Source organism: Hakea prostrata, chromosome 4 (assembly GCF_041222555.1).
Source record: "Hakea prostrata isolate BN-2017 chromosome 4, UWA_Hpros_2, whole genome shotgun sequence".
Taxonomy (NCBI): Eukaryota; Viridiplantae; Streptophyta; class Magnoliopsida; order Proteales; family Proteaceae; genus Hakea; species Hakea prostrata.
The window spans coordinates 52,005,074-52,031,188 of record NC_142603.1 but is presented as its reverse complement, the minus strand read 5'-3'; the positions used below and the strand labels follow the sequence as shown (position 1 = coordinate 52,031,188).

Below are 26,115 nucleotides of genomic sequence, written 5' to 3'. Positions count from 1 at the left end.
GGGTGGGGGGTGGGGGTATAAGATCAAGTAATTCCTTTTGGTGGATGACAAGAATGATTATTGGTGTTTAAAAAGAAGGAAATACAATCAAAATGAAGTGGGAAATAAAAGAAAAGAAAAGAAAGAGAATTAAAAAGGTACATAAAAAATGATGGAGAGACTAAGAACCGTGTAGATAAGATATGACGCATCACATCTTGGACGGTTCGGCTTTATGAAGATTGAATTTCTTCAATTTCCATGACCTTACACTCGTTCTTTTATCCACTTATTCCCCTTTATTTCCACCAACCCATCCGCAACTTGTATATTAAGAGGATCCTTCTTCAACATTGGACATGCATCAACCTCCAGTTCTCTTAAAGAGGGGCAATGCAAGGTTTGGTTGTGGCTGCACAAGTCATGTAGTGCTGGTAGGTTCTTCAGTTTTAAATCCTCTAGTATTGGAAAGGGTGAGATGACTCCACCAACAAACTCTCCAACTTTTTCTTCCTCCTCTGCAACTGCTTCAATAATTACTTCTATTTTATTGCAAGATGCAATTTTAATTCTCTTCAAGTTGTTTAGTAGGCGTGGCATTTCCTTGGTGAAGACCATCTTCAAGCTGTTGCAGCTCCATATAGTTATGGTCTCCAATCGACCAAAGTAACTCGATGGGGTGCGGCTAACAAGTATCCTTTCCAATTTTGGCAAAGAAATTAGACACAAATCACGAAATGGACATCCTTCACCTTCGTAGACCGTCGCACCATCCGTCACAGTCTCCAAGTTGTTGCAGCCTATTAATTCCGTGTGTTTAGCACCCATAGGCACACATGTCACACCCGGGCAAGCATCAAGAGATATTTGCTCTAGGTTTTGGGATTGGTTGATAGCTTGTAGAGCTTGCTCTTCCACCGGGCAACGCTTCAATGATAAGATCCTAATCTTATCAGCCAATGGTTTGAACCAATCAGAGATAGTGATATCTTCAAATTCAATGGTAAGATATCTCAAATATTTTAGGCACAACAACTCCCTAACATCAATAGGCCTACTTATCACCTCCGCCTCCTTTTGGTCCATTCCCCTCTTTCTTTTTTCACGTTCACGACATGCATGCCCATTCCCTTTGTCATCATCTTTAGCATCCACCAACCTCCATTTTATATTCCTCGCTTGAGAGAATCTTGCTTCCTCCAACTTATGCAGACGACAAAATACCCCCTCTGGAATAGAAATATTGCTCCATTCGACATTTAAGTATCTTAAATTTCTTTTGCATCCCTTGTCTTTAGGTCCGAGAATTTGCTGGGACAAGAGATGACAACCCCACACATCTAAAACTTGCAACTGTTGGAGCATTCCCAATGGAGGCAATTTTCTTAGATCAATACACTTCCGTAGCCTAAGCACCCGAAGATTCTCCAAACATGACACAGACTTTGGGAGATATCTCACTCCTGTGTTAGAGAGATCAAGTATGCAAAGATGATTCATGTATTGGAAGAAATCTGTTTGAGGAATCACGCTAACTCCTCTACTTCCCCTTAATAGCAAAGTGGTAAGTTTTTGGCATGTCACTTTCAACTTCTTCAACTTCGTTATGCCAGCACATACAAGTGAAATTCTTGTTACATCTAGCCACTCATTTGCCGGTGGTGCCTCTTCAACTGATCCAATAGTCCTTACCAAAAGCTTGGGGTAACTACTATCACAGTATGATGAAGAAGTGATCCAAAGTGCAAGATCTCGCATCATATCATGCATTTTCACCGCACCCTCGCTCTCTCCATCTTCTAACATGCAAGCAATTTTCAAGCTCTCAATCAGATTCTCTCCTTTATCCCTAGCAGCTTTCAAACTCCCTAGTTTATCTACTAATCCTTCCCCAACACAAAAATTCAACATTTCATCCAAGGAACTACCCCCTATGTTATAGTCTTCAGGGAAACATGCACAATAAAGAAATAGACTCCTGAGCATATCATTCTCCAACCTATCGAAACTGAATTTCAAGGGTACAAAAACATCTTTCTTCATACCTCGGAGCTCCGAAGATGATAGTTCCATTTCTCTCAAGGCATTTTCCCATGACCCGACTGTATAATGATTTGCCATTGCACGTGCAGTGACAATTGCGAGAGGAAGACCCTTGCACCTTCCAACAATTTGTTGAGCCAAGTGCTTTATGTTATCGGCAGTAACATGTTCGCCAGCTTTATCAACAAAGAGATTCCATGATTCACCTGGGGATAATGGTTGTGCTTTAATTGTTTTTCTTGCATCCATATCTGTGCAAGTGTCTCGAATTCGACTGATCACAACAACCTTGCTCCCTTTGTTTTTCCGAGTTGGGCGAGGGATTCCAATATCCTCAAGATTTAATTTGCACCACACGTCATCCAAAATCAGTAGAAAGCTTTTCTTCTTTAGGGCTTTCAACAGTGCATCAACCTGAGTAGTCTCTGGTAAACCGAGACGCTTAGCGACACTGGCTCGGATACTTTGGACGTCGGGAGTGGCAGACACCGTCACCATTATCACAATGTCAAAAGCTATCTTTATTCCTCTAACCCAATTGTTCTGGAAATGATTGTTTACTTCGTTGGCGAGGGTGGTCTTGCCGACTCCACCCATACCATATAATCCAATAATGTCAATCTTTGGATCACCTATGTAACCAAGCAACTCTTGCAGCTTGAGTTGAATTGATGGCTGGTTCTCAATAATTGGCTCAGTGTACATCTCCATCACAGCATTTGGAGGAGGAATCTCACTCAACTTGACAGAGACATGTTTCACTATCTCAGCAATCAACTTCTCCTCATCCCTGTAATAGGAAATACAAAATACATAAATGGAATGGAAAGAAACCAAAATAGAAAGAATAAGCCAAAGTTACAAGCATCAGACCCAGGTTTATGTACGTTCAAGATAGTCATGAGAGTTAACCTAGATCTAGAATTAGAGTATGCATGATGATCTAAATATGATAATTCGAACTTTAATTCTTCATATCTATTAGAAGACAGGAAAAGAAAGAAAGAAGAAGGAAAAAGAGAATACGTCTTGTTAATAAAAGAAAGGAAAAATAATCACCTGTCAGAATTATCTTTTAAGATTAATCCACTAATTTCACCTGCTATATTCAGAGCTGACCTCCACCTATCCACCACCTCTAGGTCGAAGCACTGTTCGTGCTTGCGAAATGGCTCCTCAAAGCTGCCCTTTTGATGCCTTACATTCGAAGGATCAACACCCATGAGGAATACAGGAAATACCGTTTGGCCAAACTTGTTCCGGCATTCCATCATCAAGGTGACCTCTTCAAGGCATTGTGTTGAAGAACCAAAGTTCTTAGAGAATATGATAAGCGCGCATCTTGATCCTTCAATTCTTTTCTTGAGCGCATCGGAGATCATTGTCTGCTCTCCTCTTTTTGGGTTCTTAGGATCACCCTTGAATGTTTTGAAATTGGCCTCCTCTAGGGAAGCATAGAATTTACCTATGAAATTCTTCATGCCAGTTGTTTCTTCCTCTTCTGGCATAGCTCGAGTTACATCGTAATCCCATCCAAGGATGACCGAAGAAGTTGGAGCAATGGTGTTTGTGTCCATGAATCACAAGCTAGAGAAGTTACTGAACTTTGGTGGTTCTTATGGAGATGAGATGGAAGGGTCACATAATTAAAACCAGATTCTCTAATTCAGGTGAAGTTACAATACGGTCGAGAGAGTCCAAAATTCAAGATATATTTAGTTTTTTTATTATTATTATTATTATCAATTTTTTCAAATAATCAAGATGATTGTCTTCCTTATCATGTGGCAATGCGCTGTGTGATGAATTAAATAAATTCGTACTTTAATAACAACAATGACAAAAGCATGTCATGCACTTAAATATAATTAAATTTGATTGAGACTATGTACCTCAAATCTAATTGAAACTTTTGACCGCGTTTCTCGTGTTTACTAATTAATTAGTCAAATCCCACTAATTCCAACGGGATTTAAATTTTCTCCACGCGGGTGTACCATAGATTTAAATTTTTTTTCTTCTTTCTTTTTAATAGTCCACCCGACATAAACTAGCACGAGTCTACCTACGGCAATAATTTTGCTTGTATATGCGCATAACCACAAGCATGAAAAGTTGTATTAGGCATGATAAGGATGACAATACGACCTCCTGAAATGCATGGTTTGATGGTCATGTGACCAAGCAAAGTGGACAAATTCATACTTTAATAATAATAATAACAACTAAAGCATGTGATGCACTTTAAAATAATTTAATTTTATTTAACTGAGAGTAGATTCCTCAAATCCAATCGAATCTTTTGACCACGTTTCTCCTATCTACCAATTAATTAGTCAAATCTCACTACTCCCAAGAGTGATTTGAATTGCCAAATACATGCAAGTTGGTCAGTGATAAGGCTCATATGTCTTCGAGAAGACATATATGAAATCGCAGTTACAATTATAATTACAATTTAAAAAAAAAAAACCCGTGATTAGGATTTTCTCCATTGGGTGCATGGTGCACCCAAGGAACAAAGTGTTGTGGCTAGGGGGACTCTCCCAGCGACACGACATATATTCGACGATATATTGTCAAAATTTGCCATATATAACAGAATTTCATTCATTTTTCATCGATTTTTCATTCGATTTTTGCCAAAGTGACATAGGACCTTTACAGGCTCTGGAGACGCTGTCCTCACACCCAGCCGGAGCGGCCTCCCCAGACCCCACCCGCTCACTAAAGAGCAGGATCCCATGTCCGTCGGCAACAAATTGTGAAGCATAAGCCATACTCTATATAATTGTATAATGAATTGTAAACTTTAGTACATCTCTTCACTAATTGTATATTTGTGTTACTTTTGCATATTTACATTAGTTTAAAATTTTCTAAACTTCCAGTTTTGTCCGCATATAGTATGACATGTGCCAATCAGAAACTTTAGATTAAGTGATGTTTCAGGCCAAAATAATATTCACAATGTGTTTATTAACCTCAAATTAAGTTACGTAACAAAATTCAAGTTAAAACGACCCTAAACACCCTCCGAAACTTGGGGTCGAATTTTCATCAATACCCTGTCAAAAGTCGCCGACATGTTAGCGAAATGTCACTGTGTCGGTGGTGTCGCCACCGACACAGCAACATGGTCCGACATGTCGGACCTTGGGTGCACCATAACTACTTGGGTACCTAATACTTAGGTGAGTGAAATAATTCTCTTTTTACCCATCTTCTTCCTATACCTTGTTAAAAACCATGACACTTACTTTATTTACTTTCTCTGTCGAACACCGCCCACTTTCCTCCCATCCCCTGCTGAAAACCAGGGAAGGGTAAGAAACCACTTACATTCTAAGGAAGCATAGAGGTTACCTACAAAATTTTCCTCGGTTGTTTATTTCTCTTCTGCGTACCTCAACGTTATATCGTAATTCCATTCACAGGTGGGTGACTTGCGTTGCCATCATCAATAGATCTGAAGCGAAGTAAACACAATCCAGGCCAGCAGGCTTATGAGCTTCTTCATGCTCAACTCAAGGTTGTCAATAATATTCCAAACTGATACACCTGGTTAGATCTGCTTCTTTCCTTGCCTAGTTTCCAGAAGCTCATTAAACCCACTAATAACCATGATTAAGCAAAGGTCTTATCAGCTCCCAGTCAGTTACGAGGTCTGCTAAATCTACTTGAATTGATTTTCATTTCATTTTAAAAGAGAGAGGGAGAGGGGAAAAAGAAAAACACAGAAACAAGCAAGCTCAGGGAGAGGAAGTAAGTATTACCCAAAATCTGCTAATCTCCATCCGGATCCGGAGAACTGAGCAGCTGCTGTCAGGGCTGACATCCATCGCTTTACAATTTCTCCACCGAAGCGCTCTTTGTAGTCTCCGAAAGGCTCTCCAAAGCTCCCTCTCTGGTGCTCGATATCTAACGGATCCACCCCGCTAAGGAAGACTGGGAAAACCTTTAGAACCTGATGATTTTCCAGGCATTTCATAATCAAGCTGAGCTCCTGTAGGCACCATCTCGAATTCGCGTAGTTCCTCGAGAATATGATAATGGCAAACCTTGACTCGTTGATTGCTTTTTCCAGGGCTTCAGAGATCTTCTCTCCTCTTCTCAGTTTCGCATCATCCATGAATGTTTCGATCCCTTTCCTCTCCAGGGCGGCATAGAGGCCACGCGTGAAGTTGTTGCGTGTGTCTTCTCCTCTGAAACTCAAGAATACATTCCATCGAAAGGGGGCCAATGGGAACGATGAAGGTGGAACAGCAGTGGGTGCCGCGGCCATTGATAGGAAACAGTCGGTGTTGAGCGCTGGGTGTAAGTTTGTAATACTATTTTGAGTTTCCTGGGGGATCTCCACTGTAATATCTTCAGCTTTACTAGATGTAAAATATCGTATTCATGTATGAACCATGTTAGATTTGTACATCATCTTGATCTGTTTTCTGTTTGTATTTTATTTGGTGTTCGTTCCAACAAATGTGACATGTCAATTGTTGAGAGCGACCTTGCAGCTGATATTCCCCCAGTTTCCAACCGACCAACAACGGGAAGATATAGAAAGGTCAAATAAGAAGCATTTGGAAATTAATTAGAACAGGCAAAGCAGAAGAAGATGAAGAACAATCTTTGTTAATTAAAAATAGAGCTTTTTTTTACGTTTGACTCACTTAAAAATTGGCAAAACTGTAAGTACCAACTACAGTGAAAATAGACAAGACTTACAATCCAAGAGGGAACACAACAGCAATAGAAATCAAAGAATTAAGGACCCATAATTATAAAAACTGTAACTACTAACATAAGTAAGAATGAACCATTAACATAAGTAAAAATGAACCATGAAGAGTAAAAGTTAATCCAGATATTCTAGGATGAGGCACACCCACAATTATAAACTCCTTGCACAATCATATCTGTTAAGAAGGTTTTGTGTGGAAGTGATTTTGTATTACCTCTTCATATGTATATATATAATACAATCAAGTAAAGAATAAAATAAATGTTGCACGTTATCCAAGATCTCCAACGGTCATATTATCCAAGATCTCCAACGGTTATATTATCTCCAACGGTTATATTATTTCCAACGGTCATATTATCTCCAACGGTCATATTATGGCTAATACTCCCTCTCAAGTTGAAGAGTGAATATCAAAAACTCCCAACTTGCCCATGAGGAATAAAAAAGAACCTTTGCCAAGGGATTTGGTGAAAATGTCAGCAATTTGGGTATAACTAGAAGTGTGGACGGTGCGGATGAGGCCAGAGCGTATCTTATCATGGATGACATGACAATCAATTTCAATATGTTTGGTGTACTCGTGAAACACAGGATTGGCGGGAATGTGGATGGCCGCTTGATTTTCACATAAAAGAGGGATTGGCTGCTTCAAATGAACACCAAAATCTTGAAGGAGTGAAGTTAACCAAATTAGCTCACAAGTGACCATTGCCATGGCTCGATATTCTGTCTCGGCAGAGGATCGAGAAACTGTATGTTGTTTCTTGGTCTTCCAAGAGATAGGGGTAGAACCAAGAAAAACACAGTAACCGGTGGTGGAGCGGCGAGTCATGGGACAACTGGCCCAATCAGAGTCGCAAAAAGCACGCAGTGATAAGGTGCTATTAGCTGGAAGTAAAATACACTGGCTAAGTGAGCTGTGAAGGTATCGGAGAAGGCGAGTTGCAGCATCCATATGTGGTTTACGAGGTTGGTGCATAAACTGGCTAAGAATATTGACAGTGTGCACAATATCGGGACGAGTGATGGTGAGATAAATCAACCGTCCAATCAAACGACGATAAGATGCAGGTTTAGGAAGGATATCACCATCAGAGTCTGAAAGCTTGAGATTTTATTCCATTGGAAATCACACCTTGACAGCTTGGGAGGCCTTGTCACTGAGTTTATTGATAGTTTGATCACACCTTGGCAGCTTGGCTTCATGATACATGTGTAAATGAAGCCTTGCATTGCTCTACCAAATAAATGTATTCTCTACCAGAAAGAAACTGTAATGAATAAGGTTTTTTTTTCTTTTCTTGGTAGCAGGATGAATAGGGCCTCTTGGATCATAGGCCGAGTGACAAGTTTTAACCTCATATTGTAAAAACTGATAATAAAACTGCAAGATTCTTATTAAATTATATTCTATATACACATAATATGGGTACTCACATGTATTTATTATGAATGTATTTATGATCATAGACACGGGGATTATATATCATATGAACATGATATTTGAGTGAAACAACTTTAAATTTGTCTAACTTATCCTGTGTATATTTACAATGATAAATATTTCATTAATTAAATTAAATCTGATGGTGACAGACCCAAAAAGCCTTTAAAAATACAAACCATCATTTATATGACACACCAGCTACCAAATATTAAGTGATAGCCTGTAACCACAATGATATACCAAACTGGGTTTGAGTTGCAAGGGAAGACAATTAAGTAATGAATGTGATAAATTAAGATTTCCCACCCATGGATCGACACAGTTTGGTTGCCTGGGCGTTCCTTCGCGTAAGACCCGCTCCAGAATTGATCATTACATAGGCAAAATTACATCTATACGCTCTGGTTTTAAACACTTTTACGTTTATACCTTCGAATTTTCTCAAAACCGAATCATGCATGTATATGCCCCTTTCGAGCGCAGCACTTCAACCTTCAAAGCGAAGTTCTTGTTCTGCAACTCTGTTTACTATCGATGGCCGCTCTAACCACTGTTGTTTCATCTTCATCATTCCCATTGGCTCCCTTTCGATGGAATGTATTCTTGAGTTTCAGAGGAGAAGACACTCGGAACAACTTTACACCTAAGCTCTATGCGGAGCTGCACAGCGAAGGGATCGAAACGTTCAAGGATGATGAGAAACTGAGAAGAGGTGATCAAATCTCTGATGCCCTAGAAAAAGCAATCAAGGAATCAAGATTTGCCATTATCATATTCTCCAAGAACTACGCAAATTCGAGATGGTGCCTAGAAGAGCTCAGCTTGATTATGGAACGCGGGAAAAATCATCAGATTCAAAAGGTTTTTCCCGTTTTCTTCAGCGAGGTGGATCCGTTGGATGTCCTGCACCAGACGGGGAGCTTTGGAGAGCCTTTTGGAGACTACAAAGAACGATTCGATACAGAGACTGTGCAAAGGTGGAGATCAGCCCTGACAGCAGCAGCTCAACTCTCCGAATCCGGATGGAGATTAACAGATTTTGGGTAATAATTATTACTTCCTCGATCTTGCTGAGCTTTTTTTCTTCTTCTAGGGTTATTAACTAGTGGGTTTAATAAGCTTCTGGGAGCTAAACAATTAAGAAGCAGATCCAACCAGGTGTATCGGTTTGGAATATTAATTATTCTCAACCATTTGCATGAGAAGCTCATGAGTGTCCTGCCATGGATTAGGTGATTCGGTGTTTTCCGTCAACTTGTGAAGTTGTGATAAAGACCTCTAAGTAATCCAATCCAACCACCGTTGAAAAATTGAAAGATTGGAGAGCTCCAAAGAAGCTCTTCAGTGGGTCTCCATTATCAGGATTTCATGACCTGAACTGAAGAAGAAATTCCTCCTTAATAAAACCACTACCATTATCGGATTTGTAGTTTAAAAAATGAGAATTTTTTTTTTGTTTTTTTAGAAATTGAAGATTACGATGGCATTGACATTGGAAATTTGGAACTAGAAAGTGTCCATAATGGGCAAAAGGGGGACGTCCTACAGGGATAAAATGGTAATATCAACTCTAGAAGAGTCATAGCAATTAAAGCTATTAGGTTAGACGTTAATTCCGAGGGATTTTGTCTAAATTAAATTATATTTTTTTAGGCAAATTGAAATATATTAAAGGGATTTCCATGTGCGTCATTACTATAATATATTATTTATTATTATTAAATTAAGTAGTTTCCATTCCCACATGATTGGTGGTTAATAAATACACAATATAAGTTAAAAATTATGTGACAATTCGGGCTGGCCGGTGGGGCTTTGACCCGATACAGTGGGTACCCACTACGTAGGGTGTAGGGTCGTGGGTCTGCCTACTTGTCTCCACTCTCGATTAGGGGAGGTTTCAAAGGCCAAAAAAGTCAACGCGTTGACCGCCTTTGTCTTAACCAGCCTCCCTATAAATTTAATTATGTGATCCATGCTTCTCATCTCCAATATACCAACCACAAAGTTCAGAAACTCTGCTACAGATTCTTTACCCAAAAACGAAAACTTTTTTTGCTTCAGATTCATGGCATCCGATCCATCCTTCTATCACCATCCGAGCCAAAATTAGTAACTTTGCTTTAGATTGATGGCAACGCACACTGTTATTCCAACTTCTTCCATTATCTTTGGATGGAATTACGATGTAACTCTGAGCTACATAGAAGAGGAAGAAACAACTGGCATGAATAATTTCATAGGTAAACTCTATGCTTCCTTAAAAAAGGTCAACTTCAAAACATTCAAGGATAACAACCCGGAAAGAGGAGAGCAAATGACGATCTACTCCGAGACTCTCAAGAAAGGAATTGAAGGATCAAGATGCGCAGTCATAATATTCTCTAGGAACTATGCTTCTTCAACAAGATGCCTTGAAGAGGTTGCCTTGATGATGGAATGCAGGAACACGTTTGGCCAAACGGTATTTCCTGTGTTCCTCATGGATGTCGAAGGATCAGATGTAAGGCGTCAAAAGGGCTGCTTTGAGGAACCATTTCGCAAGCACGAACAGTGCTTCAACCAAAAGGTGGTGGAAAGGTGGAGGTCTGCTCTGAAACTAGCAGGTGAACTTTCTGGATTAAACTTCAAAGACATTCCTGACGGGTAATTATATATTTTTGCTTCCTTTCATTAACACCACAGTTTTCTCTTTGGAATCTCTAATTATTAGATATGAAGAACCATCATATTGATTAGATCTTTATGCGTCGAAGAGCTTAGCTAAAAACATTCTATTTTTGGGTCCAAATGAACGTACGTACTCTCTTTATTTTCTTGAATTGAACCTGGCTCTGATGCTTGTATACTTGTGTTGCATTGTATATAGTTTTGACTTCAACAATGTAATGTTGGCCTAATATTCAGTTGGTTTCTTTCTCGTTCCATTTATGTATTTTGGGTTTCCTATTGCAGGGATGAAGAGAAGTTGATTGCTAAGATAGTGAAAGATGTCTCCCATGTGCTGAGTGAGATCCCTTCTCCAAATGCCGTGATAGAGATGCAAACTGAGACAATAACCGAGAACCAACCATCAACTCAACGCAAATTGCAAGAGATTCTTGATTGCATAGCTGATCCAAAGATTGACATTATTGGGTTGTATGGTCTGAGTGGAGTGGGCAAGACCATACTGGCTAGGGAAGTAAACAATCACTTCCACAAAGAATTGAGTAGAGGAAAAAAGATACCTTTTGAAATTGTGATAATGGTCACAGTGTCTCCCACTCCCAACGCAAGAAGTATCCAAACCAGCATCGGTAAGCGCCTCGGATTACATCTATCAGAGGATAGTGAGGATGGTGCGAGAGAGAAGTTATTCGATGTGCTAAGGAGGAGAAAATTTCTTCTAATCTTTGATGATGTGTCGTCCAAGTTAAAGATTGTAGATTTTGGAATCCCTCACCCTCGAAAGCACAAAGGCGGCAAGATCCTAGTGACCAGTTGGAGTGAAGACGCTTGCACTAATACAGGTGCTACGAAAAGTATAGAGGTGCGGCCACTATCGAAGGACGAATCATGGAATCTCTTTGTTGAAGTTGCTGGTCAACACGTTGCTGATGTTGCTGGAATAGAGTACTTTGCTAGAAAAATTGTTGGAAGGTGCAAGGGTCTTCCTCTTGCAATTGTCACTGTCGCACGTGCGATGGCAAACCGTCATAAAGTTGGGTCATGGGAAAATGCCTTACGAGAAATGGAACTATCCTCTTCAGAGCTCCGAGGTATGAAGGAAGAAGTTTTTGCTCCTTTAAAATCCAATTTTGATAAGTTGGAAAATGATATGCTCCGAAATCTATTTCTTTATTGTGCATGTTTCCCTGAAGACTATGACATAGGGGAAGATGAGATTTTGAATTATTGTGTTGGGGAGGGATTACTAGATAAACCACGGAGTAGTCTGAAAGCTATTAGGGATAAAGGAGTGGATCTGATAGAGACCCTGAAAATTGCTGGCATGTTGAAAGATGGGAAGGTTAAAGGCACAGTGAGAATGCGTGGTATGATGCGAGAACTTGCTCTTTGGATCACTTCTTCAACGTATTGCAATGGCAGTTACCCCAAGTTTTTGGTAATGACTGAAAAATCATTTAAAGAGGCACCACCAGCAAACGAATGGGTAGATGTAACGAGAGTTTCACTCACACATTCCGGAATAGCCGAGTTGACAGAGTTGTATGGGACATGCTGGAAGCTTACTACTTTGATGCTACGGGGCAGTAGCATCTGCAGCGTTCCCAGCACAAATTTCTTCAAATACATGTATCATCTTAGCATCCTTGATCTTTCTGACACAAACTTGGAACTTCTCCCGATGTCCGTGTCATTATTGAAAAATCTTCGAGTGCTTAGGCTACAAAAGTGTCGTTTGAAAATATTGCCTACATTGGGAAATTTTCCACGGTTGCAAGTTTTAGATTTGTACTATTGCACTTGCTTGAAATTTCAAATCCTCGTACCCGAAGACATGGAATGCGTAAGAAATTTAAGGTACTTAAATGTTGAAGGGAGCAGTGTTTGTATTCGAGAGGAGGTATTTCCTCATATGCAAAAGTTGGAGGAAGCGAGATTTTATGGGGCACGGGAAATAGAATGGAGGGTCGATCCATCTCGTGGAAAAGGACAGAGGAAGCAGCAGCAGCAGGAGGAGGAGGATGATCAGGTTTGTAGGATTGGAAAGCCTGTGATTGATGTTTGGTTGTTGCTTGACTTGAAATATTTGAGATGTCTTTCCATTGAATTTGTCCGCATCAGGATCTCTGAGGATTGGTTCAGTCCATTGGTTAACAAGATCAAGAAGTTGAAGTTGAGGAGTTGCATCGTGGCACCGCAAGATCTACTCAGTAGTGTCGCATCTCAAAACCTAGAGGAAATAGAACTAGATAGTTGTTTGAATGTGTCAGAGGTGCGCATGGCTGCTATATCTACCATCTTAAGAGAATGCGATGGTTTGGTGACAGTGTTCGATAATAATGAGGTCTTCTACGGTGATGGAGATTCAATTCGCATGTTACATCTAAATGGTTTGCCAAAATTGATCACGATAGATGTTCCACGCTCACCATTAAGTCACTTTGCTGGGTTGTCGCACATAACGATAGAGAGATGTCACAGCTTGAAGAAGATCTTCACCGCGGAAATGCCACGCCTATTCAACAACTTGGAGACAATTACAGTTACATCTTGTAGGCAAATGAAAGTAATATTTGAAGGAACAGAGGAGGAGGAGGAAGAAGAAGAAGATCAGTTGGAGAGTTTAGAGGAGGAGGGAAAAGAAGATCAATTAATGGAGGGTTTAGAGGAGGAGGAAGAAGATGATCAATTGGAGAGTTTAGAGGAGGAGGAGGAGGAAGAAGAATTTGGAGAGTTTATTGATAGACCATCAGTAATATCAACCTTTCCAAAACTAAGGAAATTGAGACTGGAAGACCTACCAGCACTGCATGGCATATGCAGCCGCAACTACGTCTTTGAATGTCCCTATGCAATTGAAGTGGAGGTGTATGAATGTCCAAGGTTGAAGGGTGAGTACGGTTGGTGCAGATATATTTGAAGACGAAGAAATTCAATCTTTACAGGGCCACACTGTCTGGGATCTTAGTCTTACTACATGATTTTAGGTTAGGTTTCTATCCAGTGTTCTCTGTGGATTGCTCTTTTTTTTCTTTTTCTTTTTTTTTTGTGGTATGTTTTGTTTCCGTCTTCATTATGATTTCATTGTATTTTATAGAAAGTATTTTCCTGATTCTTGGTATCCTAAGCATGGTGTGTTGCTTTATAATTGTATAATCCATGGTGTAAGTGTATGAAACTTAATTTGAATTTGGCATAAAAGATTTCTTAAGTGATTATCTGTTTAAGTGGGCATTTCCATAAAAAGTGATTATAAATCACCATTGTGATTGTCTGTTTCCTTCTTTTATCTCTAGTTTATCACTTTGGTTTTGTAGTTTACTGTAAACATAGTTAAATAAGAATTCACAGGCGATAGGAAAGGAACTACTGTAATTTGTTGCTCCCATTATTTAATATGACTAGCTATTTGCTCCGGGTGAAAAAAAATCATGAGTGGTGAAAGGGACTCTTTGCATGGAACATCATTTTCAAGTTTCAACAAGACTATTCCGGAGGTTTTAGACTTAAATTACCTTGGCCTCAAGCAATCTGCTTCTTTTGGAATCTGCAGAATAATACAACTTCGTTGATCTCAACTAAGTATACATACATGTTTAAAAGAATTAAATGCAGTAAAAGTACCTGACCTTGAAACGGCACCAAGCCCCTCAAACAGACTTGTAAAGATGCAAGCAGCAAGATACCAATGAAAATGTAGATGTAAAACTGCATTTTAATGTCAGTCGAAAAAGTTCACCAAGAGGGAAGCGAAAGATCTATCAAAGAAAGAGAGATGGAGAAAACACTTGCGATGCCAATTTGCTCTCTAGGGAAGTTATAATTGGTGCCTTGAAGAGTACCAGAAGACACATCTTTCTGCCTCTAGGGCTTTTGAAGAGAATCAATTTTGTTGAGAGAGAGAGAGAGAAGGGTACCAAACCACAAAATAGGAGTCAATTTTGGAGAGATGTATGTCCCGTGTGGGATTGCTCTAAAAAGATGTACTTGTTTGGATTTGCATTCGTTCGGGGGGGCCCCGGGCGGGGGGGGGGGGGGGGGCCCGGGCCCCCGCCGCCGCCCGCCCCCGCGGCGGGGGGGTGGCGGTGTCTTTATATTAGTGCCCCCCCCCCCGCCCCCGCCCCCCCCATATCCATTTGAAAGTATTTGTAATTAGTCAAAGTACGGTATTTGGATGATTTTAAAACATAATCTATTCTATTATTGTTACCTGGAGAATTTTAGTCCAATAATGAAGAGATGTAAATTCTAGTAGGGAATCCTATTTAAACATGTATCTCTTGAGGATAAGTACTTTAAATGGAGGTATTGTGGTATTGTGAAAGAATATACCAAAACAAAATTGAGTTTGTACCTTCTATATAATAGTAAAAAAAGAATTATATTATTTTATTTTCCTCTATCTTATGATCATTTGCTCTCATTAAACATCAATAAATCAATCTTGTCATTCACCTGAAAAAATTACTTAATGCTAATTTCGCTATCATCAATTTAGCAGATGTGTCTGATAACGTTTATTATCATAAATACAAAGGAGAAATAAATGTCCAAAGAAGCATAATCCAACAATATAAAATGATGGCTTTGAAAAGTTAATTTTATCAGTATTATTAACCCTCGTTTTTTTTTGGGATTATTGACTCAATAATTGCAAGATGCCAACCTAAGATGTCTTCTATTTATATATATAATCCTTTAAATTATTGACTGGATTTTTTTCTTTAAAGTTTGAAAGTCTTGTGTATGAATAGGCCAGGTGCAAGTTTTTCTCTAGTACCCTGAGTCCACCCTTGGCCTATCTAAGGTTGAAAGAGGGTTTTGGTTCGAAATTTTGGCCACAAGGATTGGTTAGGGTGATGTAAGGGTGGCTTTGGACTAGTGTCACTGTCAAGTTAAGGTTAAAAGTTTGACTTTGCCCAATTGACTCTACAACCATGTAGGAGATTTTGGTTTATGAATGGCAACAATATGGAATTATGCCTTATTGCATTGCTTTCGAGTTAAGGTGAAAGTCAAATTTGAGTGTTTGACCTAGTTCAACGTAGTCCTATAGAATTCGGATTAGGGCTTCAGAAAGCCAAACTCAACCCAACATTATTGCAAATTTATGTATGACATAAAAGAACCATAATGAGAAATGCATTATTTATTTTTTATTTTAATTTTAATGAGTCATATAACTAATGAGTGAAAAGTATGAGGGAAGGAAACATGTTATGGAATTGCATTGACAGATTGACCATATGCCTTGACACAATATATAAACTCACCATCGTACCATTAATGACCTTTTGGGATACAACAAATCATTTCATATGCCATATGCTAAAATACTAAGCACTATGTATTGTGCAGTTAAATCATCATCTTACAATTGGTCATTTTGGAATATAGTGATCATTTCGCACACTCAAGTGTTAAACCACTAGCAACCATGCATTGTGCAACTAAATGGCTAGTATACATGATACAGTGGCCATTCTCTATGTTTTTTTTTTTTTTTTTTGGTAAACATTCTCTATGTCTTTACCTTTTGGTAAGAATAAATTTTAGTGAGTTGATGAGTGTGGAATAGCATTGTGCCTCTAATCTGATCAATATACTGGTTAGCTGGGATTGGAGTGCATCTCGTGGAAAAGGACAGAGGAAGCTAAGCAACAGCAGAAGGCGGGTGAGGGTTGTAGGGTTGTAGGGTTGGAAGACCCGTGATTGATGTTTGGTTGTTGCTTCACTTGAAACATTTGAGATCTATTTCCGTTGAATTTAAAAAATAATAATAATCATTATCTCTGAGAATTGGTTCAATCCATTGGTTAATAAGATCAACAAGAAGTTGAAGTTGAGTAGTTGCAATGTGGCACCGCAAGATCTACTCAGTAATATCGCATCTCAAAACCTAGCGGACATAGAGCTAGATAGTTGTTAGAATGTGATGGTCTGGTGACACTGTTGGATAATAATGAGGTCTTCTACGGTGACGGAGATTCAATTCGCGTGTTACCTCTAAATTGTTTGCCAAAATTGATCACAACAGATGTTCCGCGCGTCCTCCATTAAGTCACTTTTCTGGGTTGTCGCACATAACAAGAGAGAGATGGGACAGCTTGAAGATCTTCACCGGGAAAATGCCACGCCAATTCAACAACTTGGAGACAATTACAGTTGAATCTTGCATCCAAATGGAAGTAATATTTGAAGCAGCAGATCGAGGAGGATAACTTGGAGACGTATGCAGTTAAACCTTGCAGCCAAAGGGAAGTAATGCTTGAAGCAGCAGAGGAGAAAGAAGAAGATCATTCGGAGAATTTAGGGGAGGAAGAAGAAGAAGTTGGAGAGTTTATTGTTCAATCAATCATCTCAACCTTCCCAAAACTTAGAGGACTGAAACTAGAAAGCCTACCTGCACTGCATAGCATATGCAATCAGGACGTCTACTTCTTTAGATGTCCCAGTACAATTAATGTAGAGGTGTATGAATGTGTTCAAGGTTAAAGAAGGATGAGAACCATTAGTGCAGAATGCAGATATATCTAAAGTCATGGAAGACGAAGAAATTCAATCTTTCATAGGGCACACTGTGTGATTTTAGGTTCCTATCCAGCGTCTTCAATAGATTGCATTCTCTTTATTTTTATTTTTTATTTTTCATCCTTTTGTCTATTCTGTTTCTATCTTCAATATGATTTGTATTTTTAAAGGAAGTATTTCCTGATTCTTGGTTTCCTAAGCGTGGTGCATTGCTTTATAAATTGTAATAATCCATGCTATGAGTGTATGAAAGTTGCTTTGAAATTTTATTTTTTTTTGGGTAAAACTTGCTTTGAATTTGACTTATTATAAATGTTTTAAGTAGGCATTTCCATAAAAGTAATTATAAATCATCACCATTGTGATTGTCTTTAATTCTCTTTTTCTTTTATATTCTCTAGCTTATGGCTTTGGTTTTGCGGTTTACTTTAAACACAGTTAGTGATGGTAAGTAATAAAGATAGGAAATAGACTACTGTAAAAATTGTTGCTCCACTATTTAATATGAGCAGTTATTTACTCAGAAAATCACGAGTAGTGAAAGGGACTGTTAACATGCAACATTATTTTCAACTAGACTGTTCTGGAGGTTTTAGACTGAGTCATCTTGGCCTCAAACAATTTGCTTCTTTCGAAATTTGCAGAAATATTACTACTTTGTAGATTATAATAAGAATACTGCAGACATGTTTAAAACAATTAAACACAGTGGAAAAACCTGAACCTGAAACCACACCAAGCTCCAGAAATAGGCTTGTAATGATAGAGACTGGTGAAGATACCAATGAAAATATAGATGTAAAACTGCATTTATCTCTCAGGAGAAGAAGTTTACCATGAGGGAAGAGAAAGATCTGTTAGATAAAGGAGAGATGGAGAAAACATTGTGATGCCAATTTGCTATCTAGGGAAGTTAAAAGTTGGTTCCTATTAGGGATATTTCTGGAAATTCAACCAAAACCCTAGTCATCGCACTTCATCTCAAGCTTATGTGGTTAGGGTTGCTTTTAAGAATTCTACAGTTGATCAAACACTAGTTAGTACACTCAAGAAGGTTTTTAAGAGTTCCACAGCTGATCAAATACTAGCTACTACACTAAAAAAGGTTTCTACAATTGGTATTCACAAAGACTTTAATCAACCCAAAGAAGAGTTTGATACAGATTACAATTGCTACAAAACCCTGGTTAATATTTTATGTACATCCAAGCACTGTAACTCAGGGAATCTAGAAGATCACAAGTACAAGAATCATAGAATATTGATGAACAAGGACTCTATCTCTATATAAAGAAGCCATGTACAAAACTCTCGATATATTGGAAAATATATGAAACTCTCTCATGGACGTAGGTTGAATTCAACCGAACTACGTAAATATCTCTCTCTCTCTCTCTCTCTCTCTCTCTCTCTCTCTCTCTCTCTCTCTCTCTCTCTCTCTCTCTCTCTCTCTCTCTCTCTCTCTCTCTCTCTCTCCCTCTCTCTCTCTTTTATTTTATTTTTTATTTATTATTTATTAATATAGAGATTCCCAACTATGGACGATTACGCGGATACAACTTGGATACGTCCCTTCACATAAAACCTGCTTCAAAATAGATCCCCAATTTACCCGGAAAAAAGAATTAGATCCCCTTAATTCCTTACGTGTAGACGAAATTACATCTATACCTTGGTGGAGGGAAAAAGAGTACAATATGTATTCGATTTCCCCTAATGATAACATTATTGAAGACATCTTGGTTAAAGTGGATAAGTTTATATTTCCAACAGATTTCCTAGTGTTGGATATAGAAGAAGACCTTCATACCCATTATTCTTGGCAACTGGGAGTACCCTAATCGATCTTCAAACAGGTGAACATATTATGAGAGTGCAAGATGATAAGATCACATTCAATGTATTTAAGGCCATCAAGTTTCCAAATGAAGCAGATAATTGCTTCAAAATTGATTCTATTGAGAATTGCACAAATGAGGTATTTCGAATAAGCTATCTAGTTGATACAATTGCATTTTGTTCGTTAGGTGTGACAAATGCAGAAACAAAGGAATTTCCAAATGTGAGATGCAGTTGAAAGTTTTATCACCTATATTTGTTCACAAACCAATTGAGGATCTTGGGGTGTGAGCTACGAAAACCGATGCCGTCTATTGTCAATCCTCCATAACTGAATTTGAAACAACTTCCAGCACACTGAAAATATGCATTTCTAGGTGAATCATCTACACTTCCCATCATAATTTCAGCATTTTTAAATGAAAACCAGGAAAAGAAGCTTCTAAGGGAATTAAGAGCTCATAAAACAGCTATTGGATGGTCTATTGCTGATATAAAGGGTATTAATTCTTATTATGCATGCACAAAATTTTGATGGTGGACAATTTCAAACCATCCATTGAACATCAAAGAAGATTGAATCTCAAGATGAAAAAGGTAGTGAGAGCTAAAGCTTCGAAGTTGTTAAATGCTAGCATTATATATCCCATCTCTAATAGTTCTTGGGTGAATCAAGTGCAAGTGGTACTAAAAAAGAGAGGCATCATTGTGGTGCCTAATGAGAACAATGATCAAATTCCTACAATGACAGTTACAGAGTAGAGGGTATGCAGAGATTATAGAAAGCTCAACAAAACCACAAGAAAAGACCATTTTCCCTAGCCATTTATTGATCAAATGTTGGATAGATTATCAGGGCATTCATTCTATTGCTTTCTTGATGGCTTCTCTGGATATAATCCGGTAACTATTGTACCTGAAGATCAAGAAAAGATGACAACTCAACCCACATTTCATACCTGCAACTTCTAACTCCTTCTTGCCTTCAAAAGAAAAATGGGGGGGGGGGGGGGGGATGCCGAAACATTCTTAGAACAAATTTTCCCAAACGGTCAAAATATATTTTTCTTAAACCACTTTTTTTTTATTTTAATAAAAACTCTAGAAAATTATTCTTGGAAAGAATGTCTGTGAAATCCCGCAAAATCCTAACCCGTTAACCCACTGGTTTCAGGACTGCGACCCAGAGCTCAAATAGGAGACATTTTTGATTCACTATAATTGAGCTCGGAGGTTCAAAAATGGAACCTATGGAGGCGGATGACCCCGTAGAAGACTCATCTCTGCAAGTAGCTGCTCAATTTTCCGGATCTGGATGGAGATTAGCAGATTTTGGGTAATACTTACTTTCCCTCCTTGAGCTTGCTTGTTTTTATGTTTTTCTTCCCCCCCCCCCCCCCCCCTCTTTCTCTCTCTCCTAAAATGAAAATCAATTCAAGTAGATTTACAGACCTCGTAATTGACTTGGACCTTATTGGACATTTTCTTTTATAGTTATTAGTGGGTTTAATGAGCTTTGGGGAGCTAGGCAATTAAGAAGCAAATCCAACCAGGTGTATAGGTTTGGAATATTATTGACAACCTTGAGTTGAGCATGAAGAAGCTCATAAGCCTGCTGGTCTGGATTGGGTAATCTAGTATTTCCCTTCACCTGCATTACAATTATTAGGGAAAGTTATGGAAAATCAAAACAAAACCCAAACCGCCACTCCATCTCAAGTTTATGTAGCTAGGGTTGCTTCTAAGACTTCCACAATTGATCAAACACCAGCCACTACACTCAAGAAGGTCTCTACAATTTGTACTCACAAGGACTCTAACCAATCCAAAGAAGAATTTGATACAGATTATAATTTCTACAAAACCCGGATCAATATTTTATGTAATCTAAAACACCTACATATCTTCATATAAATCCAAACACTGTAACTCAAGGAATCTAGATCATAACTACAAGAGTCCTAGAACATTGATGAACAAGGACTCTACCTCTATATAAGGAAGCCACGTACACAACTATGAGCATAGTGGAAAATATCTAAAACTCTCCCGTGGATATAGGTTGAATTAAACTGAACCACGTAAACTTGGACTCTCTCTTTCTTCCTCTCTCTCCTCTTGCACGTTTCTCTCTCACTTCAGGTTCATGATGGCCATGCACATCATCTATGAATGGAATTACAATGTAACGTTGAGCTACACTGAAGCAGAATAAACAATTGGAAAAAGTTTCGTAGGTAACCTCTATGCTTCCTTAGAATGTAAGTGGTTTCCTTCCCTAGTTTTCAGCAAGGGATGGGGGGCAGATGAGGGCGGTGGTCTTCCATAGAGAAAGTGAGTGTGGTGGGATGGGTGAAAAAAGAATCCTTTCACTCACCTAAGTATTTGGCATTCGAGTAGTTATGGTGCAGGTTCACATCCCCTACAATTCCCACCCCCTGCAATTGCCTGTAATTTCTATTTAGAATTGTGACACATAGCAGTTAATTATCCAAGGGTCAGAATTAGAACCCAATTAGGAACTGAATTTAATAAATCCCTAAAAGTAAGCCTCAAGAAAAGAGGAGAGACAATCATGAGAAATTTTAGGAATTTATTAGATTCAATTCTTAGTTTGGTTCTAATTCTGATAATTGGATTGTTAACTGCCACATGTCACAATCCTATATGGGAATAACAGGGAATTGTAGAGGATGTGAATCCGTTATGATGCACCATGCAGTTTGTGGAGTCCAAATCACTCGTTTTTTTTTTTTTTTAGGGAATGAAGATATTATATATGCCGTTCACAAGGGTTGAACCAACAACATTTTTACTAAGACGTATGAGCCTTATCAATTGACCAACCCGCATTTGGCAATCCAAATCACTGTTGGGGTTAGTGAGATTTGATTAATTAATTAGTGAGATTTGATTAATTAAAAAACGCGGTCAAAAGATTCGATTAGAGCTGAGGAATCTATTCTCAATTAAATTGAATTATATTGTTTTTATTATTAAAGTACAAAATTATTGATAAGGAAGATATACTGATACACCTTGATTACTGGTTTTAAAAAATGATGATAATAATGAATAACTAAATAAATCTTGAATTTTGTTGTAAAGTAGGTCTGGGGCATTGATCCAAGAACCACCTCTTGGGGCACCTTCTTCACTTGGGTATATGGTGCATTTAAATTTTCTTCTCATAGCTCAGTAGATTCGTGGCAACTTATATCAGGTGGACTATAAAAAAGAAAAAAAAAATTTAAATCTACAGTACACTGAGTGTAGAAAATTCAAATCCCGTTGGGGTCAGTGAGATTTGGCTTAGCTATACCATGAGCTCTCTCTCTTAGAAAGAAATTCAATTCAAGTAGATTTAGAGAGCTCATAAGGCTTCACATGTTTTGTTCGTTAATATAATATCTTATCTTTTAAAGGGGACTCCCATGCGTTCGTCACTATACTATATTATTTATTTATTTTTAAACGAAGTAATTTGTATTCCCACGTGATTAGTTGTTTTAGTAATAAATAAATAAGTGTTCAAATTATGTGATAATGTCGTGCTGGCTGCAGCATTGACCCGAGATGTGAGACTACGAACTAATTACTACGTAGGGTGTAAGATCGTGGGTTTACCTACTTCTTGTCTCCACTCTCAATGGGATGAGGTCAACGCGTTGACCATCTGCCTCAACCAGGCTGTCCGTACCTTCACTTGAACATCAGATCCATCCATCACATCACCAATATATATAACAACCAAAGTTCAGGAAGTGTACTTCAGATTCTTTAACCAGAAAAATATTAATTATTTATTTGGATACGATAATCATTTCATATGCCATGTGATGATGCAATTAAATACTTGAAGTCTTTTGAAAGTCCCTTTTATTATATTTTATTTTTTATTTTTTAATATAGAGATTCCCAATCATGGACGATTACGCTGATACATCCTGGATTCGTCTCTTCACATTAAACCTGCTTCAAAATAGATCCCCTATTTATCCCAAAAAAATAAAATAAAAATTAGATCATTCGGCACCTTGATCATTCATTCAATGATAACGTTCCTTACGTCTAAACGAAATTACATTTATACCCTCTGATTTGACACAATATCACGTTTATGCCTTTGAAATTGAAATCCAATCCATGTATTATAAATACGCCCCTTTCGCACGGCACTTCAATCTTCAAAGCGAACTTCTGCAACTCTTCTTTTACCAAAATAAAGAAGAAAACAGTTCTGCAACTCTGATTTCTATCGATGGCTGCCGCATCCACTGCTATTCCATCTTCATCATTCCCATTGGCCCCCTTTGGATGGAATGTATTCTTGAGTTTCAGAGGAGAAGACACTCGGAACAACTTCACACGTGACCTCTATGCCGCCCTGGAAATCAAAGGGATCGAAACGTTCATAGATGATGAGAAACTCAAACCAGGAGAGGAGATGTCTGATGCCCTGAAAAAAGCAATCAAGGAATCAAGACTCGCCATCATCATATTCTCGAGGAACTACGCGAATTCGAGATGGTGCCTAGATGAGCTCAGCTTGATTATGGAATGCCGGGAACAACATCAGATTCAACGAGTTTTTCCAGTTTTCCTCGATGGGGTGGATCCGATGGACGTCCAGCACCAGAGGGGAAGCTTTGGGGAGTCTTTTGGAGACTACAAAAAACGCTTCGACGGACTGATTGTGAGGAGGTGGAGGTCAGCCCTGACAGCAGCTGCACTCTCCGAATCCGGGTGGAGATTAGTAGATTTTGGGTAATACTTACTTCCCCTCCCTAAGCTTTTCTCTCTCTTTCTGTCTCTTGAAAAGAAACTCAATTCAAGTAGATTTAGCAGAGCTCGTAATTGAGTAGTGAGCTTATGGGGGACATTTGCTTATAGTTATTAACTAATGGGTTTAATGAGTTTTTGGGAGGCAATTAAGAAGCAGATCCAATCTCGAGTGAGCTTCTTGCATTAATGTGCAGGACTGAAGCTCACTCGAGATTGGAGAGCTCCAAAGAAGCCCTTGAGTGGGTTTCCATTAGGTTAGACGTTAGCTCTAAGTGATTTAGTGTTTTTTTTTTTTTTTTTTTTTGAGAGAAATAAAAATTACATATAGGCCTCTTGTTTGTAATTAATTACATTTAATACTCCTACAAAAAATCAATTACAAATGCACCCTTATTGCTTTAGCAGAATTCTCGATCTATAGCTTTTAAATCTTAACAAAGGGGGCGTTTGTAATAGATTTTTTTTTCAGGGGTGGTAGATGAAATTGATTACAAACAAGGGGGTCTATATGTAATTTGTCCATATTTATTTAATATAAATAAATGTTTTACTTATGTTATTTTACCTTTTGTTTTCTGTCGACGAAACTTTAATCCACATCAGACAGTAAGAAGGTGGTTATTTGGTTTATATATAGTAAGGACTTACGTTGTTTACCTTCGATGTAAAGATGGCACTCATGTAGTACAATGCAAACCTATGTGCGACTTGATAACCCTAGTTTGATCCAACCCGTATGCAACTAACCCATCTTAGAGAGGTACCTTCCCTTAGGAAGGTGTCCTAAATAGGCACCCTTACAAAGGGAGGTGACCTAACCCTTTTGCCCACACCTTTTGGGGCACTATGTAAACTCATAATCAAGCTCGTTTTTTCAATGAATTTCCTCCTCCTCTATCTTCCTGTTGTCTTTCTATTAAGTAGTGAATACTACATAATTGCACCTGAAGTAACATTTTTGGGGTGCAACGTTAAAGGTTTGAGATAACTAATCTTGGGAGTGAAGACACACTTGGAACATGTGTCGCACAAATCAAGGTGTCTAAATACCTTAAAGAAAGTATGTTTTAGTACGTTTCAGCACTGTATTATACAAGTGTTCATGCATATTCCTCAACAAGTTCTCAACAAAGAATTCAAGTCACAACGTAACAAAGAGTCATTTAGACCTTCAAGTGTGGAAGAGTGCTTAGCTAATAAAAACATTCTAATTCTAGATCCAATTTTGACTTAAGCTATGTAATGTTGACCTAATTTATCTTTTTATTTTTGTTTCTTTCCCCATTCCATTTATGTATTTTGGGTTTCCCATTGCAGGGATGAAGAGAAGTTGATTGCTAAGATAGTGAAAGAAGTCTCTAATGTGCTAAGCAATCAGATCCCTCCTCCAAATGCCGAGAGTGGTATGAAAATTTTCCACAATGCCAAGTCCGTTCGTCTTCAAAGCCACCACAATAAATATTTAACTGCGGATGAAGATGATAAATCGGTGTTCCAGAGAGCGAACAACACATCTAACAATGCAGTGTGGATAATCGAGCTCCTAAAAGATCCAAACCGGATCCGTCTTAAGAGCTGCTACGGGACCTACCTCACTGCCTCCAACGATGCCTTCCTTCTTGGGATGACAGGTGGCAAAGTCCTTCAAACTTTGCCTCAAGAACTTGATTCGTCTGTGGAATGGGAGCCAATTATGGAAGGGTCCCAGGTGAAACTCAAGACCCACATCGGCAGCTACCTGCGTGCGAATGGGGGCCCTCCTCCCTGGAGAAATTCCATCACCCACGATCACGATATGCTCAATCCAATGTGTCCCGCTAAGTGTTGGTACCATTGGGACGTCATTATCGTCCCTTAAGTCATGGTTAGATAGTTTTATAATTTATATATTGTGTTTAATTTTGTGAGACTAATAATGTTGTCCCTAATAAAATAGATTCCTAAATTTCATCGTCTTTCTTCCTTCATGAGTTTCTTTTTCTTTCTCCATTTGTCATCTTATAGTGTAAGACAAAAAAAAAATACAACTAAGGATATATTTGTGATTATCTCTAACTAATTAACAGTTATAATAGAA

At 38.5% G+C, this 26,115-nt stretch overlaps 2 protein-coding genes across 2 annotated transcripts; one reads left to right on the top strand and one right to left on the bottom strand.

Annotated features, from left to right (window-relative positions):
* Nucleotides 1-246: 246 nt before the first annotated feature.
* LOC149019505 (putative disease resistance protein At4g27220) lies at nucleotides 247-6,307 on the bottom strand. Its single transcript, XM_089154099.1, has 2 exons — nucleotides 5,799-6,307; nucleotides 247-2,812 (listed from the first exon to the last, which is right to left on the bottom strand). The coding sequence occupies exons 1-2, from the start codon at nucleotides 6,305-6,307 to the stop codon at nucleotides 247-249; spliced, it is 3,075 nt and encodes a 1,024-aa protein (XP_089010225.1).
* A 2,231-nt stretch (nucleotides 6,308-8,538) lies between these two features.
* Nucleotides 8,539-13,803, top strand: LOC149019504 (putative disease resistance protein At4g10780). The gene is made up of 2 exons (XM_089154098.1): nucleotides 8,539-9,256; nucleotides 11,169-13,803. The coding sequence occupies exons 1-2, from the start codon at nucleotides 8,748-8,750 to the stop codon at nucleotides 13,801-13,803; spliced, it is 3,144 nt and encodes a 1,047-aa protein (XP_089010224.1). The 5' UTR covers nucleotides 8,539-8,747.
* Nucleotides 13,804-26,115: the final 12,312 nt, after the last annotated feature.